The sequence below is a fragment of the Colius striatus genome, chromosome 14 (assembly GCF_028858725.1).
Source record: "Colius striatus isolate bColStr4 chromosome 14, bColStr4.1.hap1, whole genome shotgun sequence".
Taxonomy (NCBI): Eukaryota; Metazoa; Chordata; class Aves; order Coliiformes; family Coliidae; genus Colius; species Colius striatus.
Window position 1 is genome coordinate 2,011,314 of NC_084772.1, and position 13,873 is coordinate 2,025,186.

The window sequence follows — 13,873 nt, forward strand, 5'->3', positions numbered from 1 at the left end:
TAGTTTTTCCTTGTGTTTAAGTGGAACTTCTTGTGTTCCAGCTTGTTGTCCTCTGGACACTGGAGAAAAAAGCCTCCTCATCACCATGGGGGCTGGCTCTTGGCAGGGGATGGGGCAGCATGTCCTTGAAGGGGGAATCTCAAGGATGCCCAAGAGGGAGATACCAGGGTAAAAGAACAAAGCTGAATCCTACTCCAAACCCATGAAAGGCTGTGACCAAGGGCAGCAAAGTGAGAGGTGATGGCCCCCTGGCCCTAGGGGAGCACACCCCAGACCCCCCTATCCTGCAGGGCTGACCCCAAACACACAACTCCCAAGGGCCTGCCATCCCCCCCAGCTCACCCCAGGGCTGGGTGTGCAGACATGCACCATCAGCACGGTGCCAAGGCTGGTTGTGGTGTGGGAAATATCTGGTGCTGCCAGTTCATTACCATGAGCAAGTCATGAGCAGCTTGTGTCACCCAAAGCAGCCATTACCATAATGACTGGCTGTGCAGCACAGACAGGGAGATACAAATCACACCCCAGAAAAAAAAAGGTGTATAAATTACATTTAAAGCTGAGCTCCTTTTATTGCCTTTCTGACAGCAAGGCCTTTGGAGAGGTCTTGGGGCACGTTGTGCTGGTTTCCTCACACCTGCAGGTTAGAAACAGGTTGTTTTCCTGGTGAAATTTGGGTCCCTGGGGCCTTGGTGAGCCTGGGGTGCCAGTTGGCATCGGTGCCAGCTGGGGCACCGCAGTTTGGGGTGGGAGGAAGGCATGTGGCAGAGGGTGAGGGGGTGGTTTGTTACCTCTGGTCCTCAGTGTGTGGGTCACCAGCACCACAGTCACCTTCTTGGTGTTACTGGTGGCTCTTGCCCCCGGGAAGGGCATCAGCTATGGCCATGCTGGGGTTTGGTGCTGGAGGAGAGGGACGGGAGGACCCCTGTGAGGATGGGGGTACACTGGGAGCAGGGTGAGAAGGGCTGGGAACAGGCTGGGGGTATCAGGGATATCTCAGGGGTGGATGGAGGAGTCGGGGGACGCCCTGGGAAGGACAAGAAAGACACCGGGGCTCCCCTGAGCTTCCCAGGACTCCGGTAAGAGCGGCGTGGGGGCGCACCGGGGGTGAACCGGCACCTCCTGGCGCTGTCGCCCGATGACGGGAGAGAGCTTCGTCTGCGCTGCCCGTCGGGGAAGGCAGGGGGGAAGGAAGGGGGGGAGGGTTTCCATGCCAACGAGAGCGGGGCGGAGCTCGGCGTTTCCGTTACCGAAGTGCCCCGGGCAGGCGGGGCCGGGCCCGGCGCTGGGTGTCCCGCTGCTCCGCGCCCGGTGAGTGGCCCCGCGGCAGCGGCACCGGCGGGGCGGGGGGAGGGTGGTTCGGGAGGGTGGCCCGGGGCTGCCTTTGTCTGGGGAGGCTGGGACCGCCCGGCACGGAGCGGCGGGGCGGCGGCGGGAGCGCGGCTCGCCGTTAGCTTGCAGCGGGCGGAGCCGCCCGCACCGGGACCCGCACCGGGATCCGCGACCCGCACCGGGACCCGCACCGGGATCCGCACCGGCTCCGGGACCCGCACCGGGACCCGCGACCCGCACCGGGACCCGCACCGGGACCCGCACCGGCTCCGGGACCCGCACCGGGACCCGCACCGGGATCCGCGACCCGCACCGGGACCCGCACCGGCTCCGGGACCCGCACCGGGACCCGCACCGGGATCCGCGACCCGCACCGGGACCCGCACCGGGACCCGCACCGGGACCCGCACCGGGATCCGCACCGGCTCCGGGACCCGCACCGGCTCCCTCTCCGGCTCCGGGACCCGCACTGGGACCCGCACCGGAGGAGCGGGGAGCTGCCGGGCTCTGCGGACCGGCACCGGCAGCGCGGGGGGCGCGGGGCGGGGCCGGGACACGGCACCGGGACATGGCACCGGGACCCCCCCACACACACTCCCCGCTCGGAGCCGCCGCTTGAGAAAACGAGGGACCCCCTCGGCTGGTGGCGGGGGGATGCTCCCGGGTCTCCCCCTCCCCGCACCCCTTCCCCCGCTCAGGCATCCCCCGCTCCCCGCGCTGCGGGGGCTGCCCGCGGCCCCCGAGTGAAAGAAATAACCCCCAGCTCGCTGTTAGGAGGAGCCTGGGAAGGCTTCAGGAATGAGTACATTAATTACAGACACGGTTTATGTCACATCCGCCGGGAGCACGGAGGGAGCCGCGGGGCTTTGGGTGCCCCGGCCCCTCGGGAGCGCCGCCGGGCTTGATGGAGCCAGGAGCTGGGGTTACCGTCGTGGTTTTGCTCCTGCACGGTCCCCTTTGGGCTTTGACTGGAAACTGAGGCGGGTTGAGACGTCTTTCCTCGCCCTTGCTTCTTCCTCAGAGGTGCCGTTGTGCTCGGCAGCTCCATGCCATGATCACATCCCGCAAAAGCTGGCATCTGGGATCCGGGCTCCGCGCTGGCACCGCCTGGAAGCCGAAGGACCGTCCCCTGGCCGGTGAGTACCGCGCAGCACACGCCGCACAGAGGCTGCTCCTTTCCCCTCGGGGCTCAGCCCGCCGAGCTCACGCCCTCCCGGAGGAGAGGCTGGGAACAGGCCAGCCTGCATTTTTCACATTTCTTTCCGGATGAAGGTCAGGGTTTGAGAAATGGAGCCTCTGCAGCCGGGCAGGGAGCAATAGGCAGCCGGGGCGGGGAGCACAGCGAGCTGCCTCTGCCTCCCTCCCAGCGCGGGAGCTTTGGGGAGAGAGGTGAAACATTTAGCGCTTAAGAAGGGAAACGGAGCGAGGCACACGGGAGGGAAGACGTGGGGCCTTCGCTTCGCCCTGGCTCCTGGGAAGGGCTGCTGGCCTCTGCCCGCCGCACAGACCCTGGAGGTGAGTGTGGCTGAGGCTGAAGGCTGTGGCTGAGGCTGAAGGCTTTGGCTGCGCGGCTTTGGAGGCGGGCGGGAGGCTGCTTGCCCCGACCTGCAGCCGCTCGTCGGGAGCTGAGCCCTTCCCACCTCCCTCGCTGGTGCTGCTGGTGCATTTCAGCAAAAGGAGGGGCTGAAGTCCTCCCCCCGTTTTGGGCTGCTTTGGCTTCAGCGTTTGCCATGCCGACATGCTGGTGCTGCTTGTGCCTGGCACTGTGGGGCCAGCCCAGCCGAGCGCTCTGCTTGGTGTCAGAGCCTCCAAAAACGGGGCTTTTCAGCACCGTCCTGGGCCGGGGAACTCGTTGCCTTTGATCCTGGGATCTGCCAGCACTTTGCAAACACTCCATTTCCAGGGCACACGCGCAGCGTTTCGGCTCATTACAGCCTGGGAAGGCGTCCAGAGCCACGGTCTGACTTCACCGGGGCACATCTCCCTCCAGATGCTGCTTCCACCTCAGGCTTATGCACCTCAAGATGATTTTAGGGAGGGGGGAATGCATGAATAGGTTGTGGGTCGTTGCTTTCTCTTTATTTCCTACCTGTCAGAGAAGGCTTTTGGCTGCCCACGATGGTGGCAGAGCTTGTGGTTGGCACTTGAGGATGGGGCACTGCGTGCCTTTGAGGCTTATTCCTTGCTGGCTGCGTTTCCCATAGCAGAGGAACACAGAGTCACAGGGGAAAAAGAAGCCCCTGGAGATGCTGTTTCCTTTGTGTGTGGCTCAGAAGGGCAGGGGAAGCCCTGCCCTGGCTGCTCTGGGGTTTGGCTGTGTGACAAATGAAGGAAGCATCTGGGGGCAGTGAGGGAGGTGGCGCTTGGCAGGGTCAGTCCGTCCGGTTTCGGTGATGCAAACCTTGGCTGGGGCAGCTTTTGCCAGCTTGGATGGCAACAAGTGAAGCAGCTACATGAGGGGATGGGGTAGGGGGATATCTCTGTGGCCCTGCAGGGGACAGGAGGCTGCTACCCCCTATTTCACCCGGTCTCCACCCCCACAAAGTGCTAATTTCTTCTAATTAACTCGTTAAACTCGTGCAATGTCTCTGCTGCACTGGTGCTGCGGCAACAGTGGGGAAGAGGAGGAGGAGGAGGAGGGTCTGCTGGCTGAGGCTGTCTCCATCCTGGGGACACAGCTCCATGCAGGGTTGCTTTCTGCTGTGTCTCAGGCCGTGGGGAGGACACGCGTGTCAGCGGGAGCGGAGCAGACGCCTCTCCTCAGGTTCCTCTCCTCCCTGCGCTGCTTCACTGTGAAATCCTCGGCGTGAGCTGCTCGGACGCCGCAAACCCCGGCGGGCTCCGCCTGGCTGGCCCGGTGAGGAGTGGGAGGGTGTTTTTGGGATGGGCTGTGCCTTGGGAGGAGCTGGGGGGGTCCGTCCCCGCCCCGCCACAGCGCGGCCGCTTTTCGCTTCGACCCCGGTGCCTTAACGCTGGAGCTGCTGCAGGGTGGGGAGGGAAGAGCATCTCCGGGAACGTATCGAAAAGATGCCGGGGAACAGCCCGGAATGACATTTTCTGGGTTCAAGCAAGCGGGAGAGCTCGAGGCAAAAGTGTGCTAAGAGGATTCGGTGCGTTGTGATGGGGTTTGGCAGTGAGATGGAGAAGGGAGAGGAAGGCTCCCGCCGTGTCCTGACACAGGCTGCTGCTGCTGCCACCAGTTCACTCTGGGCTTCAGGCAAAACATTCAAATTCCCCTGCTTTCAAAAGAAGGAAAACACCTTCTTATCTCACAGCAGCCTCTGGCAAAAGCCTCCAACACACAGACACACACTCCTGGCTGGGCAGGGCCAGGAGGATGCGCCGCCTCCTCCCTCCAACGTGCTCTCAGAAATGCTGCTGACTGAGCCAAATTCAACTCAAGGTGGCATTTAAACCCCCACAGATCTATTCTTTTTCCCCCACCCCACAAGCCAGTGATGTTAGATACACAAAACTGAGATCTTCTCTATGTACTTTCCTATAGATTTCTTCTCTGTTGTTTTCAGAGCTGTGGCCTGTCCCATGTCCCATGGGATGTGGCCTTGCCTGAGTCTTGGCTCACCAGTGAGCACCTTCACACTCAGCCCTGCCTGCAAGCCAGGGCCTTTTATTAATAAGGCCATAGAGCAAACACATTGGTAATATTCAGGACAACTGTATGAGCAGGCTGAGGGAAGTTGTTTGTGAGAAGAACTAAAAGCACTATGAGTTCACCATGTCAGCATCTCCACAGTGAGATCCCTTAGGGGGAGGGATTCCCCAGGTCCTGCTGGCTTGTCATCTCCTTCCTTCTCACTCCTCCTGCCAGCCTGGTGAAATGCTGCCACTGTGTCATAGAATCCCAGCATGGGCAGGGCCCTGTAGAGCTGCTGCAGCCCCAGCCCCTGCTCCAGCAGCTTCCCCTGGCTCAGGGGGCACAGCAACGTGTCCAGCTGGGGTTGGAAACCTCCTGAGAAGGAGCCTCCACACCCTCCCTGGGCAGCCTGGGCCAGGGCTCCCTCACCTCAGCACCGAAGGACTTGCTCCTCCTGGGCCAGGGGAACTGTTTGTGTCCCAGCCTGTGCCCATCACCCCTTGTGCTGTCCCTGGGCACCACAGAGCAAAGCCCATCCCCATCCTCCTGACACCCACCCTTGAGGCATTTCTCAGCACTGCTGAGGTGCCCCTGAGCTCAGGCTTCTCTTCCCCAGGCTCAACAGCCCCAGGGCTGCAGCCTTTCCTCCTCACACACATGTTCCAGCCCCTCAGCATCTTGCTGGCCCTGCACTGGCCTCTCTGCAGCAGTTCCCTGTCTGTCTGGAGCTGGGGAGCCCAGAACTGGCCACAGGGCTCCAGCTGAGGCCTCACAGGGCAAAGGGGCAGCACAACCTCCCTCACCCTGCTGCCCACACTTTGATGCCCCCAGGCTGCCAGTGGCTTCTTGCAGTGATGTGCACATTCGATGCAGCTCAGCTCTGTGCCCTGTTTCCTCTCTCAGACACCAGCCCTGCGGGTGCCAACGGGCTCACAGCGGGAGGACTCAGCCACGGAGGAGCCGCTGGTGACCCCACACGAGCCGGCAGCAGCACAGGCAGCAACAGCCATGGACCTGGAGAAAGCAGGTAAGGGGGAGCCAGGATGGGGCTGTGGGCACTCGGGGGATGGGATGGGCTGGGGGCTTGGTGCCTGTCAGTGGGCACAGGAGGAAGCTCTGTTTTGGGAGAGCCAGGCAGCCACAGTCACCAGAGCTCTTTGGGTCTGGGTGGAAATCAAACACCAAGCAGCCGCCCGGTGACGCCAGGCGACCGGTGAATTATTTAACTGGGTGAACACAGCAGGTGGGTGCCAGCAGAGCCATGGCTCCTTCCTCCCTCTGAAGGAGAAGGAGACATCTGTGGAATGTTGGCAGTGCCCATGGCTGTGCCAGGTGGGTGAATCCCTGTGGTTTCCCCTTTGTTCACCCTCAGCACCGCATTGGTCTGCACTTGCCAGGGTACATCTTGGGTGCTGCACCCAGTGTGGCCCTGGCTGCATCCCCAAGCAGCTCCTGCTGCAGCACAGATGCCAGGAAGGGGCAGGGATGCAGGAGGAAGGGAGTCTGCCTGGCAGTGGCACTGGAGCAGAGCAACAGACAGCTTTCCAAAGGTGTTTCAAAGCACTTTGGCAACCAGGAGGGTTGGCACACTACATAATGGTAGGCATCCTGCAGGGCTGGATGGCATCTGCTCTCCCAAGGATGCTCATGCAGGAGGAAGAGCTGCCCAGGGAGCTGGGGGAGTGCCCAGCCCTGGAGGGATCCCAAAGCCCTGGAGCTGAGGTGCTGAGGGCTGTGGGTCAGTGCTGGGCTGGGCAGGGTGAGGGAAGGGCTGGGACTGCAGCAGCTTCAAGGGCTTTTCCAGCCCAAACTGACTGTCAGTGAAGGAGTTGGAGTGTGTTATCCAGATGGGAGCCCTCCTGCCTGGAAGTCTGTCTTGCAGCAGGGTGTTGTGGCTTTGAACCCAGCTCTGCAGCAGCCTTCAGTCCCAGCCTGGCATTAGTGTGGCTGATGGCTGCAGACATGCGGCGTTTCCACAGGAGCCCTGGTGCCTCCTGTAATCTTGTCTTCCCCCTGCACACTCCCTGAGGGGTGAGAGATGGCCTTCCTAGTAATTTTAGAAGCTTTGAGGTGAGTTTGTTGTGTGTTGGGTTTCAAGGGACCGTCACAGTCCCGTGCCTGAGCTGGGCTGAGCTTTCAGCTCAGCGAGGAAGAAGAGCTGGCGCCTGCCAGTGCTGTTTCAGGGTTTCTGGCCCAAGGCACGAAGACAAAATCCAACAGACTCCTCTGCAGACCTTGCCAGCTGAGTCCTGTAGCACACAGTAAACAGCAGAGCCGTGGTTTGGCCCCAGCACTACATTTTTTTGCCCTTTCTGCTGGCTCTTTAACAACTTTTACAGGCAAAAACTCCGATTCACAGGCCAAAAAGCCCAACCCCCTCCCCCTGAACCTTGCTGCTTGTATTCAGGACATTTCCCATCAAGCAAGGCAGCAAAGCAACTCCCAGCATCAGCTCCTGCTTTTGAAACCTCAGGTTTCTGGTGGCAGCAGCTGAAATCCACAGCGGGCAGGGAAGGGCGCCGGGGCTGCAGCCACCACTCTGCCTCATCACCATGTTGGGAGTGAGTCAGGCCAGTTCATTCCTTCTTGGGAATGACCAAATCCTTTAGGGTTTCATTTGGTAGGCTCTGCTGCAGGGCCAAGGTTGGCTTCTGTCAGCACCTCTGCCTCTATTAACACGCAGCAAGCCATGTTTAAAGTAATAGTGGGCAGGTTGGGGAGCCTCAACGCGCCAGGATTGGGCAAGGCGGCCACCCAGGGTACCCAGAGCGTTTTAATTCAGCTTCCATTCTGTTTGTTGGGTGATGATGCAGCTTTTAATGACATGCTGGGATGCAGAGGCACCTGCTCATTCAGGAGAGGAGGCTGCAGGGATGGATCCGGGACGGCGGCTGCTGGTTATCTGAGGCAGGCAGCAGCCTGTGCCGGGGCTGGGGATGAGGCTCTGCCACCCCCCACAAGGACTCACCCACCCTCACTGTTAACCCAACCAGCCACTGTGGCTCTCAGGATGTGCCTTGGCTGCTTTCCACGGGGCTGGTGCTGGTGCTGCTTCCCTGGGGTCTCCTCTTGTAGCTGCCATCCCCATCCCCAGCCAGGCAGCGCGTCCTGAGCGGCTCCGTCTGTGCTCCCGCGGCAGGAGGGAGGCTCTGCGGTGGGAAACGTGCCAGCCTGCCGGCCCCACGGCCCTTCCCCGTCATCCAGAAGGTGATGGCTTCCATGGCACACCTGCAGGACGAGAAGCTGAGGCTGCAGGAGGAGCTGCTGGGGCTGCAGGAGCAACTCGCCACCCGGGAGAACGACGAGCTCTCCCGCTCTCTCCAGCTGCAAGGGCAGGTATGGGGGTGATGAGGGGGGGTTGTTGGGGTCTTCTTGCTTGTGGTTGGCTGGGCTGCTGCACAGGACCTTCATCACAGAGCATCTTCTCTGCTGGGGTGATGATGTGGGAGCTGGGTGCTCCTGAGCACCGTGAGCTGAGCTGGCTTTGGCTGCACATCCCTCGGGTGCTCACAGCCCCTGAGTTACCATCACACCGGTGTGAGGCTCTGGAGGAACCCCCCTTGCAGGGAAGGGCTGCCCTGGCAGGAGAAGCTCCTCAGACCCAAGCAAGCAGATGGATTTCAGTGACTTGTTGGGAGTCAGGGAGTGGAAAGTGAAGGCACAGAGCTGTCTGACCAAGGGGAGGCTGTTTTGACCTCCTCAACCAGAACCCCCCCCTAGAAGCCGTTGGCTGCATCCTCGGCACGAGGTCCTGGGTCGTCCCAGGGAGATGGAAATGCTGGCTGCTTGTAAAAGGATTTGCATGTGGCTGTTGTGGGAGCTGTTGCAGTCAGGTTCTGCTTGTTCCACGGGTGTCAAAAAGGCGGAGGTAATTGTCCTGCATTTGCTTGGTGTACTCGGCATGACACAGGCAGGACCCGGCTGCCTCAGCAGCCAGCACCGCCACAAGCTGCTGGGGCTGGGGCTTGGGCATGGCTGGGCCACTGCTCGAGCCAGATCCTGCTGCCAAGGAGCCCCTGTCACCCCCAGAGAGCAGGATGCAGCTGGAGGTGCCTGAGCAGGTAGGGGCTGGAGGCTCACTGGTGCTTTGGGGCTGGAGGAGGGCAGGCTGCAGCCTGTGGAACCAGCCGCCGCTCTCGGTCCCTCCCCTCGCTTAAAAACCCTTGAAAATGTGCCTTACTGAATAGGAATGGGATTTTCCCACTCAAGCATTCAGCACCCAGCTGGAGCCATGGGCTGGGGGATCCCAGTGGGGTCCCTCCTGACAGCCACAGGACACAGCCGCCTGCCCCAGCCGTGTGGAGGGGCCCACGGGAGCCCTGGCTGTGCCTGGCTCTGCAAGGGTGGGGTTTAATAACCTCTCATCATCGATGACAGCAGCCTGTCAGCACGTCTGCTTTTGTTATTAATCAACAGTCCCTAAATTATGGCCCACAGAGGCCCCAATTGCTGTAGAGAAAGGTGGTTGTTGGGATGGGGCAACAGCCCCGCGGCGTCCTGACCAGGGGGTTGGCAGCAGGGAGCTGGGGGGTGGTGGTGGAGCTGCCTGGGAGCTGGGGATTGGTGGGGGAGCTGCCTGGGAGCTGGGGGGTGGTGGAGGAGCTGCCTGGTTGTCTCCCTTGGGTGGGTTTTGGGCAGGTGGCCATGCTCACCCAGTGGCCATCCTGACCAGGGGGTTGGTAGCAGGGAGCTGCCTGGGAACTGGGGGGTGGTGGGGGAGCTGCCTGGGAGCTGGGGGGTGGTGATGGAGCTGCCTGGGAGCTGGGGGGTGGTGGTGGAGCTGCCTGGGAGCTGGGGGGTGGTGGTGGAGCTGCCTGGGAGCTGGGGGGTGGTGATGGAGCTGCCTGGGAGCTGGGGGGTGGTGGAGGAGCTGCCTGGGAGCTGGGGGTGGTGGCAGGGAGCTGCCTGGCTGTCTCCCTTGGGTGGGTTTTGGGCAGGTGGCCATGCTCACCCAGTGGCCATCCTGGCCAGGGGGTTGGCAGCAGGGAGCTGCCTGGGAGCTGGGGGTGGTGGTGGAGCTGCCTGGGACCTGGGGGGTAGTGGTGGAGCTGCCTGGGAGCTGGGGGTGGTGGTGGAGCTGCCTGGGAGCTGGGGGTGGTGGGGGAGCTGCCTGGGAGCTGGGGGTGGTGGGGGAGCTGCCTGGGAGCTGGGGGTGGTGGGGAAGCTGCCTGGGAGCTGGGGGGTGGTGGTGGAGCTGCCTGGGAGCTGGGGGGTGGTGGGGGAGCTGCCTGGGAGCTGGGGGGTGGGGGAGGAGCTGCCTGGGAGCTGGGGGTGGTGGGGGAGCTGCCTGGGAGCTGGGGGTGGTGGGGGAGCTGCCTGGGAGCTGGGGTTGGTGGGGAAGCTACCTGGCTGTCTCTCTTGGGTGGGTTTTGGGCAGGTGGCCATGCTCACCCAGTGGCCATCAATATCTGGGCTGAGGCAGGGAGGAGGGGAGCAGCCCCCACACGTTGCCAGCAGCATTGCTGGCGTGAGCTTGAATCAGTGAGGATGTTGGGGAGGAAAGGAGAGATGAGAACTGGTGGTCCCTACCCCCCAGAAATGAGGCTTTCTGCATGGCATGGGCAATGCCTGGAGAGGGGTGGCTGGGGAACATCCTGCTGTGGGACTGAGGCACATGGACTTCTCACAGAGCTCCTTCTCTCCCTCCCAGGAGAACTTTCCTAGAAAGTAGGAAACAGAGAGGGCAAAGCGAAGCTGAGTTGCAAGAGCAGGACAAGGAGCTGCTGGCTCTTTCAACACAACTGGGGATGGGTTTGTTTTCTCCCTGCTCCAAAGACACAGCCCTTTTTTTTTTAGCCTTCTTTGTAATAATGGTTTGTGCCAACGCTCAACGTGGACAAATTACACCCGTGGTCGGACAGGGCTGCAGGAAGCCTTTCATTAACGCTTGTTTTAATCAGCTCATGTAAATCAGCTGCTCAGAGCAAGGTGGGAAATTAAGGCATAACAAAGGTGTGAGCCAGACTGGACCTTGGTGGCCAGGGTGGCATCATGGGGGCTCCTCCAGAAGCTCCTGAGGTGCCTCCTGGGTAACCTCTGTGCTGACAGGTTGGAAGTCTGATGGAGAAGGTCCTGAGGTGCCTCCTGGTTAATGTCCCTTGTGCTGGCAGGTTGAAGGTCTGATGGAGAGGCTCCTGAGGTGCCTCCTGGTTAATCTCCCCTGTGCTGGCAGGTTGAAGGTCTGAAGGAGAAGCTCCTGAGGTGCCTCCTGGGCAACCTCACCTATGTTGGCAGGTTGGAAGTGTGATGGAGAAGCTCCTGAGGTGCCTCCTCGTTAACCTCCCCTGTGCTGTCAGGTTGAAGATCTGATGGAGAGGCTCCTGAGGTGCCTCCTGGTTAATGTCCCTTGTGCTGGCAGGTTGAAGGTCTGAAGGAGAAGCTCCTGAGGTGCCTTCTAGGCAACCTCACCTATGTTGGCAGGTTGGAAGTCAGATGGAGAAGCTCCTGAGGTGCCTCCTGGGCATCCTCCCCTGCGCTGCCAGGTTGAAGATCTGATGGAGAAGCTCCTGAGGTGCCTCCTGGGCAACCTCTGTGCTGGCAGGTTGGAAGTCAGATGGAGAAGCTCCTGAGGTGCCTCCTGGTTAATGTCCCTTGTGCTGGAAGGTTGAAGGTCTGATGGAGAAGCTCCTGAGGTGCCTTCTAGGCAACCTCCCCTATGTTGGCAGGTTGGAAGTCTGATGGAGAGGCTCCTGAGGTGCCTCCTGCAGGGTGAACCTCTGTGCTGGCAGGTTGGAAGTCAGGTGGAGAAGCTCCTGAGGTGCCTCCTGGGTAACCTCACCTATGTTGGCAGGTTGGAAGTGTGATGGAGAAGCTCCTGAGGTGCCTCCTGGGTAACCTCACCTATGTTGGCAGGTTGGAAGTGTGATGGAGAAGCTCCTGAGGTGCCTCCTGGGCAACCTCTGTGCTGTCAGGTTGAAGGTCTGATGGAGAAGGTCCTGAGGTGCCTCCTGGGCAACCTCTGTGCTGGCAGGTTGGAAGTCAGATGGAGAAGCTCCTGAGGTGCCTCCTGGGCAACCTCCCCTATGTTGGCAGGTTGGAAGTGTGATGGAGAGGCTCCTGAGGTGCCTCCTGGTTAACCTCCCCTGTGCTGGCAGGTTGAAGGTCTGAAGGGGAAGCTCCTGAGGTGCCTCCTGGGCAACCTCTGTGTTGGCAGATTGGAAGTCTGAAGGAGAAGGTCCTGAGGTGCCTCCTGGGCAACCTCTGTGCTGGCAGATTGAAGGTCTGATGGGGAAGGTCCTGTGAGGTACCTCCTGGGTAACCTCCCCTGTGCTGGCAGGTTGGAAGTCTGATGGAGAGGCTCCTGAGGTGCCTCCTGGGCATCCTCCCCTGTGCTGCCAGGTTGAAGGTCTGATGGAGAGGCTCCTGAGGTGCCTCCTGGTTAATCTCCCCTGTGCTGGCAGGTTGAAGGTCTGATGGGGAAGCTCCTGAGGTGCCTCCTGGGCAACCTCTGTGCTGGCAGGATGAAGGTCTGATGGAGAAGCTCCTGAGGTGCCTCCTAGGCAACCTCACCTATGTTGGCAGGTTGGAAGTCTGATGGGGAAGCTCCTGAGGTGCCTCCTGGTTAATCTCAGTGCTGACAGGCTGAAAGTCAGATGGAGCAGCTCCTGAGGTGCCTCCTGGTTAACCTCCCTTGTGCTGGCAGGTTGAAGGTCTGATGGAGAAGCTCCTGAGGTGCCTTTTAGGCAACCTCACCTATGTTGGCAGGTTGGAAGTGTGATGGAGAAGCTCCTGAGGTGCCTCCTGGTTAACCTCAGTGCTGACAGGCTGAAAGTCAGACGCAGCAGCTCCTGAGCTGCCTCCTGCTGAATGTGTTGACAGGTTGACAGCCTGAAGGCGAAGCTCCTGGAGCAGGCGCAGGAGATCGGGCGGCTGCGCTCAGAGCTGGTGAGTTGCCACAGGACTCGAGCTGAACCATCCTCAGCCCAAGAGGCACCAGGGCTGAGGATGAAGGAGGCACATGGGGAGGCACAGAGGGATCCAAACCTCCCCAGGGTCACGCCTTGGCCCCCGCTAACCACGGGGAACACGCTGAGGGCTGTGGGATTCTCTGCCCAGCGCTGTGTGGCATTGGGGCTGAGGCTCCTGGGTGCCCTGGGCTTCCATCCCCTCCCCTGGGCAGGGTGGCACGGATGCAGAGAAGCACCGGGACCTGCTGGCGGCCGAGAACGAGCGTCTGCGGCAGGAGATGAAGGCGCGCGACGGGGAGCTGAGGGAGCTGCGGCGGCAGCAGCAGCCGTGCCGGGACTGTGCCCACCTCCAGGTGAGGGGATGGCAGTGGCAGGGGCGAGGGGGACACGGGTGGGGTTGGCACCCCTGGGTGATGTTGGCATCCGTTTCGGGGCAGGAGAACGCCAGGCTGCAGGAGCGGCTGTCGCAGCTGCAGCGGGAGGCGGAGGAGATGAGGGCCAAGCTGGTGGAGTTGGAGCTGGAGGTGCAGCAGAAGACCAACCGCTTGGCTGAGGTGGAGCTGAGGCTCAAGGACTCGCTGGCTGAGAGAGCCCAGGAGGAGGAGAGGCTCAGCCGGCGGCTGCGGGACAGCCAGGAGACCATCGCCAGCCTCAAGGCTCAGCCCCAGCAGATAAAGGTGAGCACTGTGGGATTCTCCAACAATCCAGGCAAGGAGGAGCTGGGCTAGGGGAGCTAGTGGTGCACACTGAGTGCCCTGAGAGGGTCACTTCCCCCTCTGCCCTGGGCACATCACAGCACCGGCTCCAGCCCCAGCACACCCCACCTCTGGGTGCTTTCCCCCCTCCCAGTACATCATCAAGACAGTGGAGGTGGAGTCAGCCAAGGCAAAACAGGCCCTGTGTGAGAGCCAGTCCCGAAACCAGTACCTGCAGGAGCAGGTGGGGATGCAGAGGCAGGTGCTGAAGGAGATGGAGCAGCAGCTGCAGAGCTCCCAGAAGACGGCGGCTCAGCTCCGAGCTCAGGTCTGTGAACCGCCTT

At 61.3% G+C, this 13,873-nt stretch overlaps 1 protein-coding gene and 1 long non-coding RNA gene across 2 annotated transcripts in view; one reads left to right on the forward strand and one right to left on the reverse strand.

Annotated features, from left to right (window-relative positions):
- Positions 1-556: 556 nt before the first annotated feature.
- LOC133626707 (uncharacterized) lies at positions 557-2,500 on the reverse strand. Its single transcript, XR_009819732.1, has 3 exons — positions 2,260-2,500; positions 792-900; positions 557-637 (listed from the first exon to the last, which is right to left on the reverse strand). It is a non-coding gene; the product is annotated as an uncharacterized LOC133626707 (long non-coding RNA).
- KIFC3 (kinesin family member C3) overlaps positions 1,893-13,873 on the forward strand; it is a 36,127-nt gene continuing 24,146 nt past the window's right edge. The window contains 8 exon segments of the mRNA XM_062007434.1: positions 1,893-2,468; positions 4,044-4,189; positions 5,831-5,954; positions 8,067-8,263; positions 12,746-12,811; positions 13,047-13,187; positions 13,272-13,511; positions 13,684-13,857. Coding sequence (XP_061863418.1) covers positions 2,384-2,468; positions 4,044-4,189; positions 5,831-5,954; positions 8,067-8,263; positions 12,746-12,811; positions 13,047-13,187; positions 13,272-13,511; positions 13,684-13,857 — 1,173 coding nt within the window. The 5' untranslated portion in view covers positions 1,893-2,383.